Source organism: Neophocaena asiaeorientalis, unplaced genomic scaffold, assembly GCF_003031525.2.
Source record: "Neophocaena asiaeorientalis asiaeorientalis breed wild unplaced genomic scaffold, Neophocaena_asiaeorientalis_V1.1 scaffold5, whole genome shotgun sequence".
Taxonomy (NCBI): Eukaryota; Metazoa; Chordata; class Mammalia; order Artiodactyla; family Phocoenidae; genus Neophocaena; species Neophocaena asiaeorientalis.
Genome location: NW_020174698.1, coordinates 10758636 through 10781660, shown reverse-complemented (window position 1 = coordinate 10781660; position 23025 = coordinate 10758636). Strand labels below are relative to the sequence as shown.

General features: G+C 42.7%; 1 protein-coding gene across 4 annotated transcripts in view; it reads left to right on the top strand.

Moving 5' to 3' along the window:
* Positions 1-4362: 4362 nt before the first annotated feature.
* Positions 4363-23025, top strand: part of TPD52L1 (TPD52 like 1) — a 98647-nt gene continuing 79984 nt past the window's right edge. For all 4 annotated transcript variants that reach the window (XM_024759147.1, XM_024759146.1, XM_024759145.1 and 1 more), the window contains exon 1: positions 4363-4505. In XM_024759147.1, coding sequence (XP_024614915.1) covers positions 4487-4505 — 19 coding nt within the window. In that variant the 5' untranslated portion in view covers positions 4363-4486. The remainder of the gene's footprint in view (positions 4506-23025) is intronic.

Here is a 23025-nt window from a genome sequence, read left to right as displayed (position 1 = left end):
CAAAGCCAGAAGTGTACATTGTGTTTGAAAAAGCAGGGCCGATACTTGCTTTTCCGCTTTTGTTTTACGAGAATGGTGTGGTCATATCCATTTATCTAGAGGTCAAACCCTGGCTAAGGCGGCCACTGGAAACACAGCCACTAACCACAAGAGCTATCTAATCAGCAACAAGCCATCTTGGAGCCTTTTGTAAAGAAATTGCACCTTTGAACCAACCTGAGGGCCCATATAAGTAATGTCTTCCCCATCCTCCTTGTTACCCGTCTCCCAGGAAAAGAGATTGGGCTAAGAACACTGTCACTGTAAGGTCAAGTGTGTAGTTGGGCAGAACTTATATGAACACGTTCAACCTCAAAAAAGAGAACGAGGGCTTCCCTGGTGGCGCAGTTGAGAGTCCGCCTGCCGATGCAGGGGACACGGGTTCGTGCCCCGGTCCAGGAAGATCCCACATGCCGCGGAGCGGCTGGGCCCGTGAGCCATGGCCGCTGAGCCTGTACGTCCGGAGCCTGTTCTCCGCAATGGGAGAGGCCACAACAGTGAGAGGCCCGCATACTGCAAAAAAAAAAAAAAAGAGAACGAACTTCTAGCACTTTCCTCATACAGAGTTACAGAGAAAAACCACAGGGATCATTCTGCCTTCTCCTTCTCTTCCCCTCTCTCTTTAGGAACGAGGTAAAGCCCCTCTTAGTCCTTTTTCGGATAAGGCGTCTGCAGATGAGGAGTGATGATGATAGGGGAAGAATACGACAGGAAAGTTCCAGAGCAGCTGTGTGCGGAAATGTTGGGTAAGGATCCCTCCGTGGCTAGGTGCAGAGGGCTCTGTATACTGTGGGCCTCCCTGTATTACACACGGTAAGCATTTCTATTCATATGATTCTATTCATAATGACCTTCAGGAAAGAGTTAAAGTCATGGTTCTCACCAGGGGGCAACTTGGCCCTCCAGGGGACATTTGGCAACGTCTGGAGACATTTTTGATGTCACAACTGAGGAGTTGCTACTGGCATGTAGTGAACAAAGGCCAGGGATGCTCCTATCCATCCTATAGCACAAGAAAACATTAGCAAGTGAAAAATAGCAACAGTGCTGAGGTTAAGAAACTCTGTATTAAGACCTTAGAAAATTACTACTTTTTTAAAAAAAAATCTTGGTTATAAGTAACCAGGGCTCGTTTAGGCAAGACTACTGGGTACACCTTCCCTTTGGACACTTAAGATTTCCACTGCACCCCCACCTCTGTAGAAAGGTCAATTCTGGAGGAGCGAACCAGGTTTTCATTGACTTAACCAAACACCCTCCCGTTGTTTTCCGTGTGGAGTATCTACAGGAACAAAGAACAAGAGGGTGAAGATGGTTGTTTTCCTAAGCTTTAAAGATGTGAAGGAAATTCATCATCCTAAGTGGCAAGGAAAAAGAAGGACATAGCACAGTCTTCTTTGCCTAAACCATCATGTGGGGAATAACACCGCGAACCTGGTTAATTCCTTCATCCTGCAAGACTCAGGTGAGGCAAGCATCCTCAAAGAAACCTTCCTTTATCTCCTCCCCTGAGTTAGGAGACCTCCCTCATTTCTCACATGCATACTCGACTTAACTCTGGTACAGACTTATTATATGGCACCGCTTTATAAAGCATCTCTTTACCCCTCCTTCTCACGAGACCATAAACTCCCCGGGTAAAAAGGATCACGGCTCTACCTGTATGCTCAGCATCTAGCCCAGTCCTTGACACATAGAAGATATTCAGTAGCTGTTTCTGAATCAATATCGATATTTCATTATTATGAACAATGATACAAGAGTTTAAGAGGGCAGACCTTAAAATTTTATAAATCAGAAAAATAAGTCAGAGTTTAGAAGAAGTTTAGATGACTCAAGCTAGAACATCGTTAACTATTTTTTAGCTCCTCCTAACAGCTAAGAGTCAGCTGTAACCTGGTGTTTAATCTCCAGCGTAGAGAGGACCAGAACGACGGAACAGACTCTAAAAAGTGATTTAATCACCAATTCTGATTCATCACTTGGTGCATCTGTGGTCACTATCACCAAAAACCATTCCTCTATAGCTCACCTATGCCTGGTGATATATAGAGGAATTTTTTTAATATAACTTTATTTATTTTTGGCTGCATTGGGTCTTTGTTGCTGCGCTCGGGCTTTCTCTAGCTGTGGAGAGCAGGGGCTACTCTTCGTTGCGGTGCACGGGCTCTAGGGCACGTGGGCTTCAGTAGTTGCAGCACGCGGGCTCAGTAGCTGTGGCTCATGGGGTCTAGAGCGCAGGCTCAGTAGTTGTGGCTCACGGGCTTAGTTGCTACGCGACATGTGGGATCTTCCCGGACTAGGGCTTGAACCCATGTCCCCTGCATTGGCAGGCGGATTCTTAACCACTGCGCCACCAGGGAAGCCCTATAGAGGAATTTTAATGGCACTGATTACAAATCAAGGACATCTTCAACATAACAAAAAACACTAATATGTTTATACATGTGCCAGGCAATCATGAGTATTCCTTCTTTCAAGCAAAAATGTAAGATTCTATTAATGTTTATTAGACTATATTCTGAGAGTAACTATAGAACCTACTAGTTAGTTAATTGTTTATTCAATAAATCTTTTTTTAGCTATGAATTTGTATAAGGCTCTTTGGCAGGAAATATGAGAGGCTCAATATAAGACCCACACTGGACCCTGACAGACTTTACCATCTAAGAGAGAAAAAAGACTGAGTAATACAGCAAATCATTCAAGACCAAATGTAAGTAAATACTACATTGTATTTTGCAGATGAGGATGGTATAGATGGGAAGAAAAGGGGAAGATCTGTGACAGCTAAGGACCTGAGGAGGTGAGACAGGTGATATTTCTTAGTCCCTGCCATGCTTTCTAGTCACATTGCCAGGCCAGGCCAAGAATAGAACTGTGAGTTTCTAGTCTTTTCTCTGAAAATATGACTGCTTCATCAACTTACAGATACAACCCATGGGTTTCAGATTAGAAAATATATCCACAGTTGATGCTTTGTATTTGCAGATTCCATATCTGTGAATTTGCCTCCCCACAAAAATTTATTTGTGACACCAGAATCAATAAAGTGCTTTCATGGTCCCTCCCGGACATGGGTAGAGGCCTGAAAAACTTGGGTAGACATGTGCACACCTCCCAGCAAAGGTCTAAAAAGGCTAAGCTCCACCTTCTTGTTTCAGCACTCAGATTAGAAACAAGTGCCCTTCTCACAGACTATAAACAGGCTATTTTTGTGTGTTATGGAGGGTGATTTTGCTATTTAAAATGATCCCCAAGCCTAGTGCTGAAGTGCTGTCAGGTATCCTAAGTGCCAGATGGCAGTCTGTGCCTTAGGGAGAAATGCATACATTGAATAAGCTTAAGAAGTTTCATTCAGGTTTCCTGAGTTAAATAAGCTTAATAGGGCTGTTGACCGGGGAGCTCAATGTTAATGAGTTAACAGCATGTATTAAGTGATGTATCGTTAAACAGAAACACACATAAAACAGTTATATACTGATCAGTTGACAAAAATTTGGGGTCCAGAATGTCAGAGGAACCTAGCACTGTATTTCTACCAGGAGCAATGATTCCTTACTGTATATCCACCCTCCTTCCTCTCCCCGGGGCATTGGCCCACTGTGCTGCAGCCCATGGATCTTGCCATTGGCCTAGCAACATCATCCACAATAAACTGTCCCATAAAAACAAAAACAAAACACACACACACACAAAAGTTCATCTCCAGTATTCTGACACCAAGTGTCAACTGTGGAACTTTCTTCACCTAGGATATTAATTCATAATTTTTCTTTTTGTTGATGATTGATACCCTTCCCTTGATTTAAACGTACACATTATTTTTATCCCACATGCCCAGTAGTCATAAATTCCAAAGCCACTGGGTCACTTGAGTACATAAGTGCCACCGTTTAATGAAATATGTATATTCAGGTCTGTAAACTTAAACCCGTGACTTGGAGTGCTACTTGCAGACGATTCTGACAGTTAAGTATTTACACGGACCATGGTGATATCCAAAAGAAAAATGCTTTTAAATTTGTGGATTATTTCATTGAACTATATAAAATGGGTATCAATAAATGTATTCACTAAAAAAACCCCAAATACACAAAACAGTGAAGGCACAGCCGACCTCAAGCCTTCATAGGGCGGATCACGCGCCCAGAGCCCGGAGCGGGCGCCGTCCGCCCGATGCGCGGAGCGGCCGGCAGGTGGCGCCCAGCGGTAGGCTCCCTCCCCGCGAGGCCTGGGCCAGGTGGACTGGAAGGGGCGGAGGTAACCAGAAGCGGGCAGCTGAGGCCGCTCCGCGGTCCCCGCCCTTTCAGCGCTGCGCTCGCTACAAGCTTGCAGGAAGAGGACGCGAACGGCTGTGCCAGCTGCGTTCCGAGCTCGGGCACCGCTGCTGCTTCTCCTCCAAGCGCCGGGCGCCCCCGCCGCGCTCAGTCCGAAGCCGGCCACCATGGAGGCGCAGGCACGAGGTGAGTGGTCGCCGACCTGAGGGTCAGGCCCTGGGGAACGTAAAGGCCCTTTCCCTGCGTCACCTAACTTTGCTTCCGGACCGAGCTGGTGGGTGACCGCACCACATGCCCGCAACTCCGCTCCTACCCGCGCTTGCGGGGCAATTCCTGCTCCCCAAACTCAGGACTTGCTGTGGGGCTGGGGACCAGTGAAGGACGCATTAAGTGCAGAGGACCCTCCGCAGGAAATGCGCCAGCGGAATGCCCTACTCCTTTCCCAGCCCGTCGCCCACACGCTTCCCGAGCCTCGTGAGCGCCCAGAGAACCTGTTGGGCAGGGACCGGAGTCCGCGTTTCTTTCCCTTTTCCCCGCGGGGTGTAGCGGGGAGCGCTACGCCTCCTGCCCTGAGCGGAGGGCTAGCGTCCCGCAGCTCCCAAGTCCCGGGCTGACCGCGGCGCGCGCCGCGGCGGTGGTTCCGCGGGACCCGGCTCTCCCGGCTACGCGAGGGGTTTGCAGGGCCTGGACCTGCCTTCCAAGGCCGGGAGAGCGTTACCGCCCGCTGATCTTCAGCAGCTCGACACGGGTGTCCCTGTTTCCCACGGTCGGGAGCGACTTCTGCCTCCCCAGGCGCGCAGGGCCGCCGGCCACGGTCTGGCCGCCACGCTCCCAGCTCCTGGGGTCGCCCGCTCGAGGAGCCCGAGACAGCTTCACCAAGGGCAGCCTGGTGTCTTGGGGTCACACGCGGACGAGGGTTAGGGAATCCTGAAGGAATCGTACAAGAGTGGAAGTAAATGGTCGGTGGAAAGAAACAGAGGGGGGCGGAGGTGGAACAGGAGACTGGTAGGAAGGACACTGACTCTGGAGTCTGTCTTGGGAGCAACGCCAAGAAGGGATGGGGGGGGGGCAGAGTTCAGCCTTTAAAACAATCACCACCACCTTTCTAACACACTGCGGGAAATTCTGTGAAGGCTTTTTAAAATAAATTAAAAACCCGTTTAAAAAAAAAAAAAAGGAAGAAGAGGTTCATGACCCTATGTGCTCGCCCTTTAGAGGCCTAAGCGTCTTGCATGTGAGCGACTTGGCAGATACTTGGGCCTGGAGCCACCCAGCAGGTTTGCTGCCAGGATTACGATGGTCTGAACAGTACAAACCATCCTCGTTCTTACCATCAGCCAAGATCCTGTGCGTAAAGCTGCCAATTCCAGTATTTTTTCCCGCACTCTCTAAATAGGAAAGGAGAATTCAACCAAGGGTTGTTGGTCAAATTCAAAAGCAGAGGTCAGGTTGGAGGCTTTCACTCCTAAGCTGAAGCAGGTGGAAACAAGGCTGGAGCTTTCCAACCTGCTTTGCAGATTAGAATTATTTGCAGTCTTAAATACAGGCCCTGGCAGATTCCAGACCAATCAAATTGGAATCTCTGGGGCCTGGGCATGGATATATTTGAAATCTTCCCAGGTGAATCTGTTACTCAGTGAGGTTACTCTCAGTGAGTGAGTAACAGAATCTGTTACTCTGGCACAGCAGATAGGAAACATTCATCAGGTTACTGAGACTACAGATTGGACCCACTAGTGTTATTCGTTTGCCTTACTTGAGAAATATACTTAACAAATATTCCAGTGCTTTCCTTGGCCAAGCACTGTGCTAGGAGGAACAAACATGGCCTTGATCTCTGCTTCATGAAATTTACAGTAGAGGAAGAGATGGACATTAATTTGATAGTTATTTGATAAGTAAAATGTAAAATTGCAAGCATCTTAACGATAAGAAGAGGGCTACAGTGTAGCAAGAGCCTGAAAAATCTGGCCTAGTAGGTGATAATCAAACCAGCAGAGTTTGTTCACTGTGTCCCTGTTTCTGCTCTTTGTGCTTTACATGTGTTGACTCATTTCTTCTTCACAGCAGTCTCATGAGCTAGGTAGTGTTGCCCTTCCCGTTCTCCAGAAAGGAAACAGGTCAAAGATGTAAATTTCTTGTAACATCAAGTTCAAGATCTTCTTGCCCCTTTGCACGTTACTCTGGCTAAATGAATTGCCTCTTAGATTCTAAGAGAGTCCTGTGATTTCCTAAATGCAAGTTTCTATCTTCAACACCGTTTATTTTAGAATTATCTAGAGTGGGGATGGCTTCTCTTTCTGCCTCTTGGTCTAGAGAAAAGCAAAACTGAGTGAGGTTAAGTGGTCAGCTGCTGATAAGATATCCCCATGTACTTTGCAGGGGACCACGCCCCCCACCACAAATGCTATGGATATGATTTGCACACATCACTCCGTAAATGCAGCAGCGGGTCCTAGAAACGTTTCCCTAAGTGAAATGCTGCAGATACGTTCTTTGACTTTGGTAGAAGGTAAAACACAGAAGTGGGGTTAGGAGCAGAGCCATTCCACGAAGAGGGCCTGGAGAACAGTATGCAATGAGAGGCCCACAGGAGGCCAATGTTGCCAGTTGTTTTCCTGGTAGTAGAGAATTTGCTTTCATAAAAATGATATATTAGAGAATTTATTTAGGAATGTAGCATTTTCCTGAAACATATGGCAGTACTTTAAAGTTCCTGATCTTTTTGAACTACCTTTCAATATTTTATTACTCTAGGAAATAACTTTCTGTCTTTCCCATTGTCTTTAACGTTAAAAGGCAAAATTTCACTTCACACTTGTATGTATTCAGATTAATAATTGTATTAGTGTCCTATAATTGCTGTAACAAATTACTGCAAACTTAGTGGCTTAAAACAACAGAAATGTTTTCTCTCACAGTTTGGAGGCTAGAAGTCCAAAGTCACTATCACTGGACCAAAATTAAGATGTCAGCAAGGCTTCGATCCCTCTGGATGCTCTAAGGAATAAGTTTTCCTTACCTCTTCCAGCTACTGGTGGCTGTTGGTATTCTTTGGCTGCATCTTTCCAGTCTCTGCCTTTGTGGTCATATTGCCTTCTCTTCTGTCTGTCAGATCTCCCTCTGTCTCTCTTTTAAGAATGCTTGTGATTTCATATAGAGCTCCCCTGGGTAATCCAAGATAATCTCCCCATCCCAAGATCCTTAACTTCATCACATCTGCAAAGACCCTTTGCCCATATAAGGTAACATTCAGAGGTTCCAGTGATTGGGACCTGATATCTTTGGGTGCCATTATTCAGCCAAATTACAGTAACTATTTTTTATATTCAGACATTCTGCTCAGGATTCTCATAAGTCCATGAATGACATAAAGTAATAAACATCAGATTAATCCTGTTTGCAGATTCCATTAAAGTGAAAAGGTCATATTTACCTTACTTTCTACTTTGCTCAAAGGACATTTATTTGCACTCATTTTGTTCCAGGAAGAGCTCAGGGCAGTTTATACAGATATATGAAACAAGGTAATGTAAATTACATTACAGCAAGGTAATGTAAATTAGAAACAGATGAAAGAAAACAAGCCAGGATAAGAAAAGAAAATGAAGCAAGGAATGAGCTCTAGAAAAATGAATACAGTTATAACCTTTTTATTAATATTCCATGAAAGCAAATTCTTGCTTTGTAAACAAGGCATTTTTTTTTTTTTTTTACAAAGCAGTAAAATAATCCCTTCTCTCATAAATAGCAACAGGTCAAGTCTCTTATATTGTAGGGATCAGATACCCAAGGAAAAAAAATCTGTTTTCCACATTTCAGGCCATATAATCATAAACCTCAAACTGTGGAAGCTAGGTATTACACATTTTGATTAATGACTTTTGAAAATATTATGAAGAGTATTCTTAGTGTCTTCAGAGCTACCTTCTATTGTTTTATTTTCCCTCTAAATAAAAGTTTTAAAGTAATTAATGATGTTTATATAAGATAAAGTCAATCATTTGCAACAAATCATGTACTATTGTTGCAATTAAAATTCTTATAAAATGGAGTCATAATAAATCATAGATATTATAGTATATTGGAACCACAAATCATAGATATTATAGTATATTGGAACCTATTTTGAATTGCATTCCCTAATATACACCTTGTTTTCTTGATACTCTTGGTAGGCAGAATCTGAGAAGTTGCTTCAAAAAACTTATAAGCAAAAGAGTCCATTTTTCTGGCCAGTCATAAGATTTGGTACTTAGGGAGCTAAGTAAATAATAAATAAGTATTGATACGTTGACAAATAATGATTTGTCAAATAAATATTTCAACAAATATTTATTGATTACTATAGTAATAGCAAATATTCAATAAGCACTTACTATTGAGAGGTAGCAGGGGATAGTGGTTAAGATTCCAGAATCAAGTCAAACTGCTTGTATTTTGATCCTACCATGGTCACTTATCATTAACATGACCCTGAAAAATGTATTTGATCTCTCTGGGCCTTGGTTTCCCCATACATAAAGTGAGGAAAACAATAACAGCTATCTCATAGGATTGTAATGAGGATTTAACGAGTTAATATATGCAAAGTGCTTAAAACGGTACCTGACACTTTGTAAGTACTCTATAAACATTTGCTGATGTTTTTAGTAGCAAAGAACTTTACCTGCATTATCTTATTGAATCTTTTAATGACACCATGGGATAGATACTATTACTTTTAATTCATTTTATAGACAGGGAAAACTGAAGGCCAGAAAAATTCAGTGAGGCAGGCAGAATTCAATTGCAAGTCCATCTGAGTCCAGAGTGTGAGCTCCACCACTATACTACACCATTTCTCAGTATGTGATGGTCAGTATATGCCAACGGGAAGCAAAGATGTGTTTGATTGACATGGGTCATCTTTCCAGGGAGGGCAACCAAGAAGAGTCATTCCTATGGGTAATGGCACATAGAACTAACTACATGATATATTTCCATCTCATTGGGACTTTTTGAGTATTAAAGTACTAATTAGAACTAATTCACAATGAGGGTGATAAAAACAATAATACTGTATTTTTTTAAAGTGCCAGATGCCATGCTATTATGCACTTAAAAAAATCATGTTATTACTGAATACAACAAAGTCAAGAGGAAGGTAATGCTATTTTCGTTTTACAGATGAAGAAACTAAATGACAGAGTAGTTGCACAACTTCCTTTAATTCATAGATCTTGGATGTGTTGGAGCCCAGAGTTGGAATCAGAGAGTTTGACTCCACACTTTGGGATTTTATTAATATTCTATACCATCTCCTTAAGTTGGTGTGTATAAGTGGTCAGTGTGCAAAGTTAAAAATAATAGAGTATGGTCAAGGGGGTTTTAAAAGGGTAGAATTTAACCATACTGTCCATTGCATATATGGGCAGCGTCTAGGTCTGGGCATATGACCCAGAATAGCTGAGGTCTGCAAGAATAAGCCCCGTATTATGGCAAGTTGGGGTAGGGGTGCTTATGTAGCAACAGCTTGCTGTTTTAGTTCTGTTTTCAAGATGGGAAATTCTGTAAAATCACAGGCCATGTGATTCTTAGAACCAGTACGGAATTTTATCAGCAGCTGCAAGGAAAAGCCATTTCAAAGGTGGAATGGTTCAAATATGTTATTCCACTTCGTGTTCATCTATATCTCGTAATCTCAGGACTTTAAAATAAATAAAAGGCATAGGATCTACCTGCTTGTCTCCACAAAGTAGGGTCTGTACACTCTAGATGGCCCGCTAAAAAGACTCATCTCAAGGAATGCCCAAAAAAGAAAGATTTTTATAGTCTCATGAGTATTATAATTACTTGTTTACCCTGATATGTTTTGATTTAACCGTCTCCCAGCATGTTAGCACAATACCTACTTTAAGAAGGTACCTGGTGGAAAAAATTGAATCGTCAGAGGGTTTGTCCTTAAGCTACTGTAGCAATCTCTGTGTTAAATTTTTGTGGTCTAAGATGGCAATTGAAACAAACTTATGGTTACCGAGGGGGAAAGAGGGGGAAAGGATAAGCTGGGAGATTGGGATTGACATATACACACTGCTATATATAAGATAGATAACTAATAAGGACCTATTGTATAATATATGCACAGGAAACTCTTCTTAATACTCTGTAATGACCTATATAGGAAAAGAATCTAAAAAAGAGTGGATATATGTATATGTATAACTGATTCACTTTGCTGTACAGCAGAAACTGACACAACATTGTAAATCAACTATACTCCAATAAAAATTAATTTTTAAAAATGGCAATTGAAGAAAAGAGGGTGGCAGTCCCAGTCATCAGCCTGGCTTGCTCTCCATGTATGTGGACGTTCTTCACTACTGCAGTTTTGGAAGGTCCCCAGCAACACTTTGAAGCCACCTTTTAAACTTATGGAGTTAGGATGCAGTTAAGATGACCCCAATCTGTGGATTTTCCAGCCTGTCATTCTACTTTTCATTGAATATTTTAGAAATGAAGTGTAATTTATTTAAAATCTATACATTAAATTAAGAATCACTATTAATGCACCAGGGAAGGCAGTAGGACATTTTAATGAATTTGAGTTGGCTAAATGAAAGCTTTGGGTCCTCAAGGAAAGATGAATTTTAAATAGTTTCTCACAGTGTGAGTCGTTTATAAGTGCTACATTTTGATGCAGAGGGTGTGAAATTCCCAGAATAAAACCACAAATCTCCAAGAGTACCCCTTCTTCACCACCATATTGCTTCTTTCTCAAAAGACAAAAATCTGACACTTGACTATTTGTGCTATAGCCAAATGATGTACCACACACTGAAAATGTGTGTATATGTTACACCTCATCTCCAGACTTATCCATGGTTATTTGCACCTTACGCAAATTACATTTTCCCTGCTGTGTATCTAAAACATAGAATCCTCCAAGCCCTTGGAAATTGCAAAATGCAATTTTCTTATAATTAGACACCTCTTTTGTCAATCAATAACAAGAGCACCTTGTCAAGTATCCTGGAAACAGAACTGATTCATTCAAAAGAAAAAGGTAACTAGGGATTGGGGGCGGTGAGAAGGGATCTCTTCAGATTTCTCAGTTTCAGAGTCTCTGGCTGTTGGATATTTGTTTGTTTGTTTTTCACTGATTTTCCCCCCTGCACATGAATGAGCTGAGAGTAGCAATAATGAGAGTAGAAAAGAAAATTGTTTATAAGTATTTCCAACATTCGGGATTTCAAAATGGATTCATTTCTACATGAAGACATCATGGAAAGATGGTTCCCTTACTTAAGAGTTAGGACAAGAGTTAGGCCAGGAGGAAATTGAAGTCTTTGGCCTCGTTATTCCTCTTTTGATACCCCAGGTCTCCATCTGGAAATTTCGAGATCTTCATTCTTCCTGCAAAATTTATTTCAAGTGATTGGAAGGTTCTTATAAGCACTCACCTATTTCTATTTTCCTCATTCCATGAAGGACATTACTGACAAGGAAAATATCTATTGTGGGCCTACTGTGTGCCAGGCATGGTTGCAGTCATTATGAGATGTTCCATCAGGTTCCCATAGTCCACTCTCAATGACACTGTCCCTGAAAGAAGGAGGATTAGGACTTTGCGTTTTTTTCCCTGTGACAGAGAATGTATACAGATGAGATAAGATGCATAGATACAATGTATAGAGACAGGAACACACATGCAGAAATTTTTTGAAATATGATCTTGTTATTTTGATAAAATCTGCACGTGAAGACGTAAGGGGAGTGTATCCACCAGCCAGAAGGCAGGTGGTCGCTTCATGGCAGTGCTCAACGCATATGCTTTACAGATTCTCTTGCATGCAGAAGGCCTGAGACCCAGGCCCCTCCTTTCGAGCAAGGGTTTTGGCCTCCACAAGGGAGAAAGGCCCTTGTACTTACAAATAAAAAATCCAATACATTTGAAAAGCAAATCTCTTTTGGAAGAAAAAGGGAGGTCGGTTGAGTAACTGTAAAAAAACAGCGGTAAAACACGCATCTGAAAAGAGATTCAGGTATACATTTGAAAAGAATTGGAATCACAATATTGCCCACACCACATTAACTTAAGTTCTTTGATTAGGTATGTTATGGGGTTGCTGACTTCCCTCATTAAGAGAACTGGACAAATAATAGTGGTATTAGCACTAACATTTTATAATCTACTATCCCAAATCTTACAATTAGATACAAATATAACTTTTTATGACTTTTGCTACTGTAGAGAAAAAACCCATTTATATTTAGTGTCATCCCACATGTTGTGTACTTACAGTTAAATATGCTTGTTTGCAATGACCCAGGAATTCACAACATGTAAGTACAAAAACTACCTCCTGTGGAGATCTGACCTCAGGAAAAAAAGAACTTGATGCCAGTGTTTTGCTTGGCCCTCTTCCCCGTGACGCCCTGTGCCTGCCTCTGCAGAGTTGCCTTCCTCAGAATTTTGTCCTTTCTTCTTATTCCTTCCTCAAGGCTGAGGGAAAATAGATATTTTGGATTAATGTAATGGGACCTGTTATATATGGTGGAGTTATAATGGTCCCATGTAATTGCTTTGAATTTGGGTTCTCTTTGAGGAAAGAGAAAATTAGCTCTTTCTCTTTAAAAAAAAAAAATCCAGTGGTCAGTCCTCCGACCGTCCCCATCTTAGTTGACCTACCAGCATCTCTTGGCGCAGTTACTCATTCCCTCCTCCCTGGAGCATTTTGTTCTCTTGGTTTCCAGGATGCCAAGCACTTTGCCCCCCTCCTTCTTTGCAAGCCCCCCCTCAGTTTCCTTTGCCTTCTATCTGCACTCGCTCTCTTGGTGAGCTCCTCGTGACTTGTGCTTTTAAATTCAATCCATACGCCAACAAACCAGCAACTCCCAAATTTATTTTCCCAGCCTGGACCTGGCCTCTCACCTTCAGCCTACTCACTTACTACGTCTGCATGAATGTCTAAAATCTTGAACTTAACATGTCTAACATTGAATTTCTGATCTTCTTCCTCTGAAATAACCCTAGTCTCCCAGTATCTCCCAAAGTTATTGCCATCTCAGCTAATGGCAACTCCATTTCAAACATGGAAGCCCAAAACCTATCCCAGGAAAGGTTTTTGTTTTGGGGTTCCCCCCCATCATATCCATATCCCATTTCCAGTCTGTCATGCCAGCTCTACTTTCACAATATATTGAGAGTGGAACAGCTTCCCACCCTCTCTGCTGACCTTGGTCCAGGCCACCACTATTTCTCACCTGAGTTCCTGCAGGATTTTCCTAGCTGGTCTCCCTGCTTGGGCCCTGGCCTGTCTTCAGTCTATTCCCAGCATAGTAACGAGAGTGATCGTCTCAAAACAGGTAGTATCATGCCATTCCTCCCTGCAGAACTCTGCAGGAACTCCTCCTTTCACTAAGAATAAAGAGGAGGGTCCTTACTGTGGCCACAAGGGTGCTGCGTGATTCCCCTTCCTCCTCGTTGTTTCCCCGACCTTATCTCCTAATGCTCTCCTTTGGAGTTCCCTTTGCTGCCTCTTCAGAGCCTTTCAGCTGAGCCTTCTGAGCCTTCTGCCTCAGAAACTCTCCCTCAGCTACCTTCCCTAACTCTCCCACAGTACCTTCAGTGTTACCCTTAGTCCTGGCAACTGGGCCCCTGTTGTCAGGAGACAGTTCTCTGTCGGTCTCTCAAGTTTCTGCGCAACTGGTCTTGTGAGCAAAGGCATTCACAGCTAATTTTCCCTTGACTCTCTTTTCAAGGATGTTTTGCATAGCAGGCAGCCTTGGAAGACAGAGACTGTCTCCCTTAGGGGCAGGTAGATTTACCGTCCAAGATAATAAAGATCAGAACTCCCTCTGGACCCCACGTCGTGCAGATTTGCTAGCAGCCCCTGTATAAAATCGGAGCATCCTAATCTCGGTGCTACTCTCGGAAACACATCCCACTGTGTAATCAGGCACCACTGGCCCTCAGCACGTCACCCTTGTGGAATTAGGGCTTGGGGAACTGGTGCAACGTTGTTGCTATGGCTACTGCTATTGTTGTGAGTAATACATTTTCTTTCTTCTGTGACCCAGGAGTCTTGTATCTTCTGCCAACATCTATGAAACTGGCAGGCTAATTTGTTTGCTTGCAAGTGGGGCAAAATCCAACACTTCACAATTCTTGACACCTTTCCTGAGCCATTAACTTTAGAGGACCCCATTTTAGCCTTCTGTGTGAGCCTTGTCTGGAATGAGTAGTCTATAGACCCGCCTAGAACCTGTGCCTCTTCTTCTAGACCGAGCTCTGGGTACCTGGGACTCCAGAATTCTCTGCCCAAACAGCCCTCAGTGTGTTACCAGGCTTGCCTGTGCCTTCCAAGAGTAGACCATGCTGCCAGTGTGAACATTCTTCATCCTGAGAGATGACGGGCAGGCTGCTCTTGGAGTTGGCAGTGGGAGTCGCTTGGACATACAGGCTAGGGTGCTGGTTGTCAATGTGGAGTTGGCAGTGGGAGTCGCTTGGACATACAGGCTAGGGTGCTGGTTGTCAATGTGGAGTTGGCAGTGGGAGTCGCTTGGACATACAGGCTAGGGTGCTGGTTGTCAATGTGATCCCTTGACCAGCATCATGGACTTCACCTGGGAACTTGTTAGAAGTGCAAATTCTTAAGCCCCGCTCTCGACCTACTGAACCAGAGACTTTGGAGGCGAGCCATCTGTGTTTTAAAATGCCCTCCCAGTGATTCTGATGCACATTGTTTGAGAGTTCCGATATAAACTCACTGAGCTAGGTTTCCCCATGCACGTGCCCCTGTTTGTGCTTGTGATGGACAGACCTCTAGGTGACCCCAGGTGATGAATGATTTCCAGTTTTCATACCCCTGTATGGTCTTTCCACCGAGATTTCGGGCAGGACCTGTGACTCGCTTCTAACAGCATGTGACAGACATGGTGGGATATTATCCTTTGATTATGTTACTTTAATAATACTCTGTCTTAGCAGACTGGAGTTGAGACTCTCCTGGTGGGTTGATGAAGGAAGCAGCTGTGTTAGACAAGCTCACGTGACCAGGAACTTTGGGCAGCTTCTAGAAACTGTGGGTGTTTTCTAGGACCTGAGGAAGGCAGCAAAAACCTAAGGCCTTCTGCTCTGTAGATGCCAGGAAATTATTCTGCCAACAACCTAAGTGAGACTTGAAGTGGATTCTCCCCAGTCAAACCTCTAGATGAGAGCACTGGGCTTCCCTGGTGGCACAGTGGTTAAGAATCCGCCTGCCAGTGCAGGGGACACGGGTTCGAGCCCTGATCCGGGAAGATCCCACATGCCGTGGAGCAACTAGGCCCGTGCGCCACAACTACTGAGCCTGTGCTCTAGAGCTCACGAGGCACAGCTACTGAGCCCGCGCGCCACAACTACTGAAGCCCACACACCTAGGGCCTGTGCTCCGCAACAAGAGAGGCCACCGCAATGAGAAGCCCGTGCACCACAACGAAGAGTAGCCCCCGCTCACTGCAACTAGAGAAAGCCCGCGTGCAGCAACCAAAAATAAATAAATTAATTAATTAATTAAAAGAAAAAAAGAGAGTGCACTGGGTTACAGCTTACTGCCCTGTGATACCCTGAAAGAGGACCCAGCCAAGCTGTGCCCAGGTTTCTGACCCACAGAAGCTCAGAGATAATAGAAGTATGTCATTTGAAGCAGCTAACTTCATGGTAACATGCCATGTGGCAGTTGGTAGCTAACATGGTGCAGGGTGTCTGTGGGAAGAGAGGACAGGCTGTGTGCCTCCTCTGCGCTCTTGCTGTGGGCCCCGCAAAGGTTAGTGATGATCATGTCGTCGTGGCCTCTTTACATGACACTTCACCCTACACCCTCACCACTCAGGCACACAGAGACACTTACTGATATTTCCCTAACCTGCTTTCCATTTCTCTTTTTAGCCGCTATTCCCCTCTCACATACTGTCTATTTTACCTAATGTATTTTTTTTCCCTTGGCTTTTCCTACGCCTCCTAAAAGTAAGTTCACTGAGGCCAAAATATTTTACTGTGTTCGTCAGTGCTCAATCTCCAGTACCTGGAGCTTACACATAATAGGGGTTCAATCAATATTTGTTAAATGAATGAAGCAAGCTACAATCTTTTGTGAGAGTCTACTGGTTCCTTGTTAGTGCTCCACTGAAATCAACTGGCTCTTTCTACTGACTCAGTTCAGTATTGGATAATTGCATGAATGGTAAAAAATAAATGTGAAGAAAATAGTTTGAAGCATAGTAGTTAAATAAATGAAAAAATGTGTTCCATTCCCTGCGACTTCCCCCATAAAAAGAACAAACTGACCCAGGGTTTGCCATTCTTGCAAGACCAGAGTCCATCTACCAGTATCACCATGAAATGTAACCCTTACTTTCTATCAGCAGGCCTCTTCTTTTTCTGTGGCAGACTGGTGACTGTGCGGTCAGTTTGTAGGTGTGATCACGTGCTCACAGAAGGAATCCAGGAGGCAGAGAGAGTCCAGCTTCCCCACTGGTCTGTGCCCCATTTTCCTCTCTCCCTTCCCCTAATTACCAGGCTGTGCCAGCTCAGTCATTTGCCCCAAAGGACTCTCCACTTTGAGTCAGGCACATGGTCCAAAGGATATCTATAGAGAGCCCTGGCTGCTTTCCCCAATATAAATCTACATTTTTCCCTGGGTAGATGCTTTCTGTTGTTTCTGTCATCTGTCTCTTGATCAAACCCTTTTGGGAGGCAATCTGATGTAGAGAGAGGGCACTGGCCTGGGAGCCCGGAGACTTGTGTCTGGTCTCGGCTTTGAGATCATTATGACTCACCTCTCAGGTCTGTTTGCTCACCTCTTACCTGAGGGGTTGGATCGGATGTCCTTTGAGGTACTGACTAGCTCGTTCTTGAAAGGGTCATTCAAGTTCTTTTATCCGTGTTGCTTTCTAAAAATAAAAAAGTTGTGTATGTATCTATGTATCTATGTACACGAATAAATGTGTGTGTATGTTTATATATATAAAGCTGCTGTTCCTATATATATAAAACAACCATAATGGAACTATGCTTGCTTGCATTTCTATATGGAAAGTTTGCAATCAAGTTAGGTATTTTCATTTCCTAACGTAATTCCTAATATTTTAGTCTGGATACTGGTACTTCTCATTTAGAGATTGACTGTACACCCACATAAGCTGTTTCTCCAGGCTGAGAAGATGAGTGCGGTCATGTGGGGAGAAGTCAGGAGGAAGAAATAGAAGAAAGATAAAGGTTCTGTCAGATAAAGGAACTCTAACCTAGTGGTGGAGAGCACAGATGTTGTCACAGAGATTTGGATTCGTGTCCCAGTTCAGTCATTTTTTGGTTGTGTGACCTTTAACTTAAGCAAGTCTCAGTTTGGTCATCTGCAAAACGGTGAGAGTTGTGGCCACCCAGTGGGTTTGGTGATGACTGAGGGAGATGATGCCCGTGAAGCACTTGGGATGGTGCTTGGGTACTGTTATGGTAATTAAAGGAAAGGTGAGATTTATTTATTAAATAAATGTCATTTCTTTGTGAGCTTACCACCCTATTTTTATTGAAGCAGTTAGGTGTCAAGTTACTATGTTTAATGCATTCTTTTATCAGAAAATTCTTTGGATGTGGTACACCACCTACCACACGATTAAATATAGCTCTCTGGAGCTAAGGAAAGATGAGTAGGTTGAAGATAGAAATAAGTATATAAGTTGATGGAATTTGGACATCTGGCCAGCATGCAAAGTTCTTTTCTGAAGTATAAATTTTACCTACTAAAGCACACTGCAATTTTGCTAACAAGAGGATGTTTTATTTAATTTTTATTTTTATAAATTTATTTATTTATCTTTGGCTGCATTGGGTCTTTGTTGCTGGTGCGGGCTTTCTCTAGTTGCAGTGAGCCGGGGCTACTCTTCATTGTGGTGCGCGGGCTTCTCGTGGTGGCTTCTCTTGTGGAGCACGGGCTCTAGGTGCGCGGGCTTCAGTAGTTGTGGCACACGGGCTCAGCAGTTGTGGCTCACGGGCTCAGTAGTTGTGGCTCATGGGCTTAGTTGCTCCGCAGCCTGTGGGATCTTCCCGGACCAGGGCTCGAACTCGTGTCCCCCGTATTGGCAGGCGGACTGTCAACCACTGCGCCCCCAGGGAAGTCCCAAGAGGATATTTTAAATGATTGCTCTTTGGGTCCTTCTTTCTTTACTTGGGTAAAAGCTTAGAGATATGCAGGCATAACAAAGCAATGTTCATCGTTTGGACGTGTTTTGAGGACGAACAGGTTAAATTTCTTGCTTCCTTTCCATTGCTTCTCTCCTAATAATTTAATAGATCATCGGGGCGGTGGGGAGTGCTGGCAGTGCTTGTCTTTTCAGTTAGCCGATCTTGTTGCTGGTCTCGTGGCTTGGATGTTGATTACTACAGTGCAGCCTTGCTGAAGGAATGCGGAGCCTGTGGAGCAAGGTGTGTATTCTGGATGGCGGGGCCTTGGAAGATCCCGGTTTCTGTTGCTGAGCAGCATGCTTGAGATTTCTGAATATGCTGTAAAGCTCCTAATGACAAATGCAGATTTCTGCTCTTGCTATTTCAGATGTTTCAAAAAAATACATAATGCACAAATGAAAACTATTTTTGTATAAATATAAATACGTAAAGCCCCATCACCATCTATCCCCTTTACCTTCTTTTTCTTCACAGCACTATGGCATGTTATATTATGCATAACTATTTGTCTTCATTTTCTCCCAACTATCATTTAAACTCCTTGAGGGCAGGGGCTTTGTCTCCTTTATTACCATATCCCCAGTGTCCAGAACAATGTCTGGCCCGTGGAAAGCACTCTGTAAATATTTGTGGAGGAAACGGTGAATGAATGAATGAAAAGAACTGAGTGGATAATGTCTTATATAACCCCGGCAGGGTGTAATAGGGGATGAACATTTCAACTTTTATAAGAAGTGAATAGTTTTAAAAATTTTTTATTATAACTTCTCATAAAAGCTCTCCAAATTAAAGAAGTGCTAGAGTGATAGTAAGAATTCTCAGTATTCTTTCATTGTCACAGAATGTTTCCAAGATTGAAATGTTGAAGAAGATATTAAGCTTAGGTGTTGGGGAATGTCGACATAAAAATAGAAGCTGGGGCAGAACTAAGTTGCTCCTCTTAAGAAAACGAGGGTGAGAGGGCTGTGGAGAGGGTAAGGGAGAAATATGGGAAGCAGGGAGGGAAGGACCCACAAAGAGTGAGCCTTAGCAGGAGAAAAAGAAATAGAGCAGGAGAGAAGAAGAGATGCCTGGAGGCTGAGGAGAGAAACTTAGGACAAGAGATGCGTCTAATGGTGCTTTCCCAGGAAATGCTATCATCACCTCTTAGTTTCCCCTGTGATATCTTTATTCCATATAGAATTTCACATTTTTTTCATAGAGTTTTGTTCGTGAAACAGCTCAAAAGAGAAGAGGTCATTGGACACCTGATGTATATTTTCCAAACAAAGAAATAGATATTCAGTTTCTCCCAATCTCCATTAAGCAAATGTTGAGCAAATACTTAATAGTCTTCAGTATGAGATGTGCAAATGAACCGTGTGCTTTCGGTGCCCAGGTTTTTCTGACTGTCCTGGGGCGGAGGGTCCAACAGGGCAGAGGAGGGACGAGAAGGAGAGACTGCAGCCCAGTCCCGTGGGGATGCTTTACCTGAGCAGCTGATTTTCAGTGCAGTTGAAAACCTCGGATCAGCAAACCTGTTCAAACTATTTTAACTGGACAAATGAAAGTCTCATTTATAGAAATAAAAGCTACAATAATTTGGTAACATTTTCTTCTGTAACGTGCATGTGACCTGCTCTGCTTTCTATTTTGTAGAGATTTATGAGAAAATATGTCCATATCCTTATGTCCACTATTCTGCATGTTGCAAGAAGTTACTGGACTTGAAAAACACTCATTTCCTTCCCTGAATGTGCCACCTCCCCCAAGTCTTTGCTGATAACCTGTGAGGGTTTGAAATATTGATGAATATGAGTCCATTTTTCTCCCATTTTCACTGACCTTTCACTGGAGAGTACTTTTAGCTTTGCTGAGAATTTAAAGGGGAAATCTCTTACAGAAATATCAGATCATAGAACCGTTTCATAGAACTCAAGATGAAGTCTGTAAAATGAATACTGGAATCACGATGAGCCTTTTATCCTAATAAAGTAGTACAGTATACGGTCATTTTAAAACAAGCTCCCAAGAAATAACTGTGTAATGTAAAAGCATATCCTCCTTCCCAAATCTAATCTTAATACAAATAGATGTAATAATTTTGATAATCAAGTGTTTGTTTAGGTCCTGTGTAAATACTATCATTGTGCTATGAAAATATCTCTGGCGTCCTAGCAGATACAGTAAAGGCTGCTACTAACACATTAGCTTTTTGAGCTATGAGATGTAACACACTGGTGAAGTGCTCTCTTGGCCGCACTGGATGGCTTGCTCATCATTGGACGTTTTCCTGTCCCTTCGTTTTCCAAGCCCACTTTCTACTTCCCCATGTTAGACCCTTGGCTCAGGTGGTTTTGTCCGCCTGGAATGCTGGTTCCTCTCATTTCAACTTGTCAGATCCCATCCAGCTACTAATGAACTTCTGATCTTCTCCCTGGAGGTAATCCCCCTCTTCTGTCAACTTCCATGGCATTTGGAATCTGTTTTATGTCCTTAAGGAACAGCATCATAATTTAGAGTTGGGAGGGACTAATAAATGATCTCATACAGTCTCCTCGTTTTGTGGATGAAAACACTCCAAGAGATCTGGAGGGGGGATGGGGGCGTTGACCCAGGCTAGTTTCTTATGAGTGGAGACACTAGAACAGAACACGGGTTTCCTTCCTGCCTCGCAGCCCTGTGATCCTGTCACGTGCAGCCTTCCACCTTCTGCAGCACATTGTGGTGATTTGTTCCTGTGTCTTTTTGAAAAGACTATGTGGAGGTTTATTTTTTTCATTCAAACATTAACATTTTATTCATGACAGTCAGATTCAGAAAACTTACACTCTTAAGTTCAGCTTGCAGATCTTATTCTATTTATAAAATTAGCAAATGCTAATAATTACTCTTAAAGGAACTTTGAATAGTATGACAGTCAAATAGTATGACATACAAATTTAGCTCATATAGTCAATTTCATATTTGAGTACTTCAGTTTTCTAGTTGACATCCTTCCCAATTACTTAAATCTTGTAAATCTAAAAATTAAATATGTAAATATAGTAAATCTAAAATTCTCTTAAATGTTCTAATATTACTTACAAACTTAGTAAGATTTCCACTTAAAAATCACATTTAAATCAATTTCCTAATTAAACACTTAAAATTGTAATTATAAACCTGATCGTCTCTCAATAGATGAAATTCTCTCAAACATAATATAAAATACCAAATACTCAGATGTCTTCCCACAAGTACCCCAGTTCTGTGGCTTTGGTTTTATTCATTTTTTCATTCATTCATTTCTTTGTGCAATAATTATCCAAAATATTTACACCTGAAACTAATATAATGTTATAAACCATTTTACCTCAATAAAAAAAGAAATCTAAAAAATAAGTGAATAAATAAAAAAAAAATCTATGTGCCAAGACATTGTTCTAGACTCCAGAAAAACACAAGCAAACAAAATGAAAATTTCTGCCCTCAGGAAGTTCATATTCTAGGGAAGAGGCAAATAGTAAACAATATAAATTAACTGAAGATGTAGTACACTAGTTGTTGGTCAGTGCTAAAGAGAACAGTAAAGTGCTGAAGGCGGTGGGTGGAGTGATGGTTATAGATGATTCTGCCTCTCTCTGGGATTGATGCTGTGCACAGAGCCTTTAACTGAGCTTACTTTCCAGAAGAGAGACGTGGCTTCCTGAGTACACTTGAAGTTGCACAAGGAGAAGAGATTTGGGTTGGGACGCTGCCTGCATTCCCACTGGTGACCCTGGTGAATATTCTGAACTTATAATTGCTGTGTCCACAACTCCGTGACTTCTAAAGGGCAACCTGTAGCCCCCACATCCCTTGATTGGATTTCGTTATTTCTTTGTCTCTTACAAAATACAAACATTCTTTTCGCCCAACCTTAAAGACCTTTGATGTCCCTCTGAAATCCTTCATCTTCTTCAGACCGCTCAATCTTAACAGACGTACCTGACTGCATTCCAGCCGTCCTTCATGGTTCTCTCCTGCAATTTGGACATAACTTCCCCAGTCGCTTGCCTGATCAACTTTAACTCTCCAGGCAACAGTGAACTTCAAGAGGAAAAACGCTGTGCCTTAGATCTCTTCCGTTTCTCGTTTATCACTGTGTTCTGTAGAACCCAAGTAGACCCTTAGAAGACAGTGGATTACCCAAGTAGACCCTGTTGCTAAAGGCAGTAAGTATAGAGCTGCTCAAAGAAAGACAGGGTAGTCCCACTCAGCCTCTGGGTTGAAGGCAATTGCTCAGCGGCTGGACTCCCTGAAGTGCGAATAAGAATTATAATAATCCCCACAAGCCTCAAAGACCTTTGTTAACTAAGAACCACTACAGGAATGCTAATTTTCCGTGGTATTTGTGGTTGAATGTTTATTCTGTAAATCCCTCAAAGCACTTCACAAGCAGATCGTCTTTTTCCCTTTCTATTTAGGCTTTAGGATAATGCAAGTTGTACTATTGTTTTGTTTTCACAATGCTGATAATTTTATTGTGTCTGGTATATATCG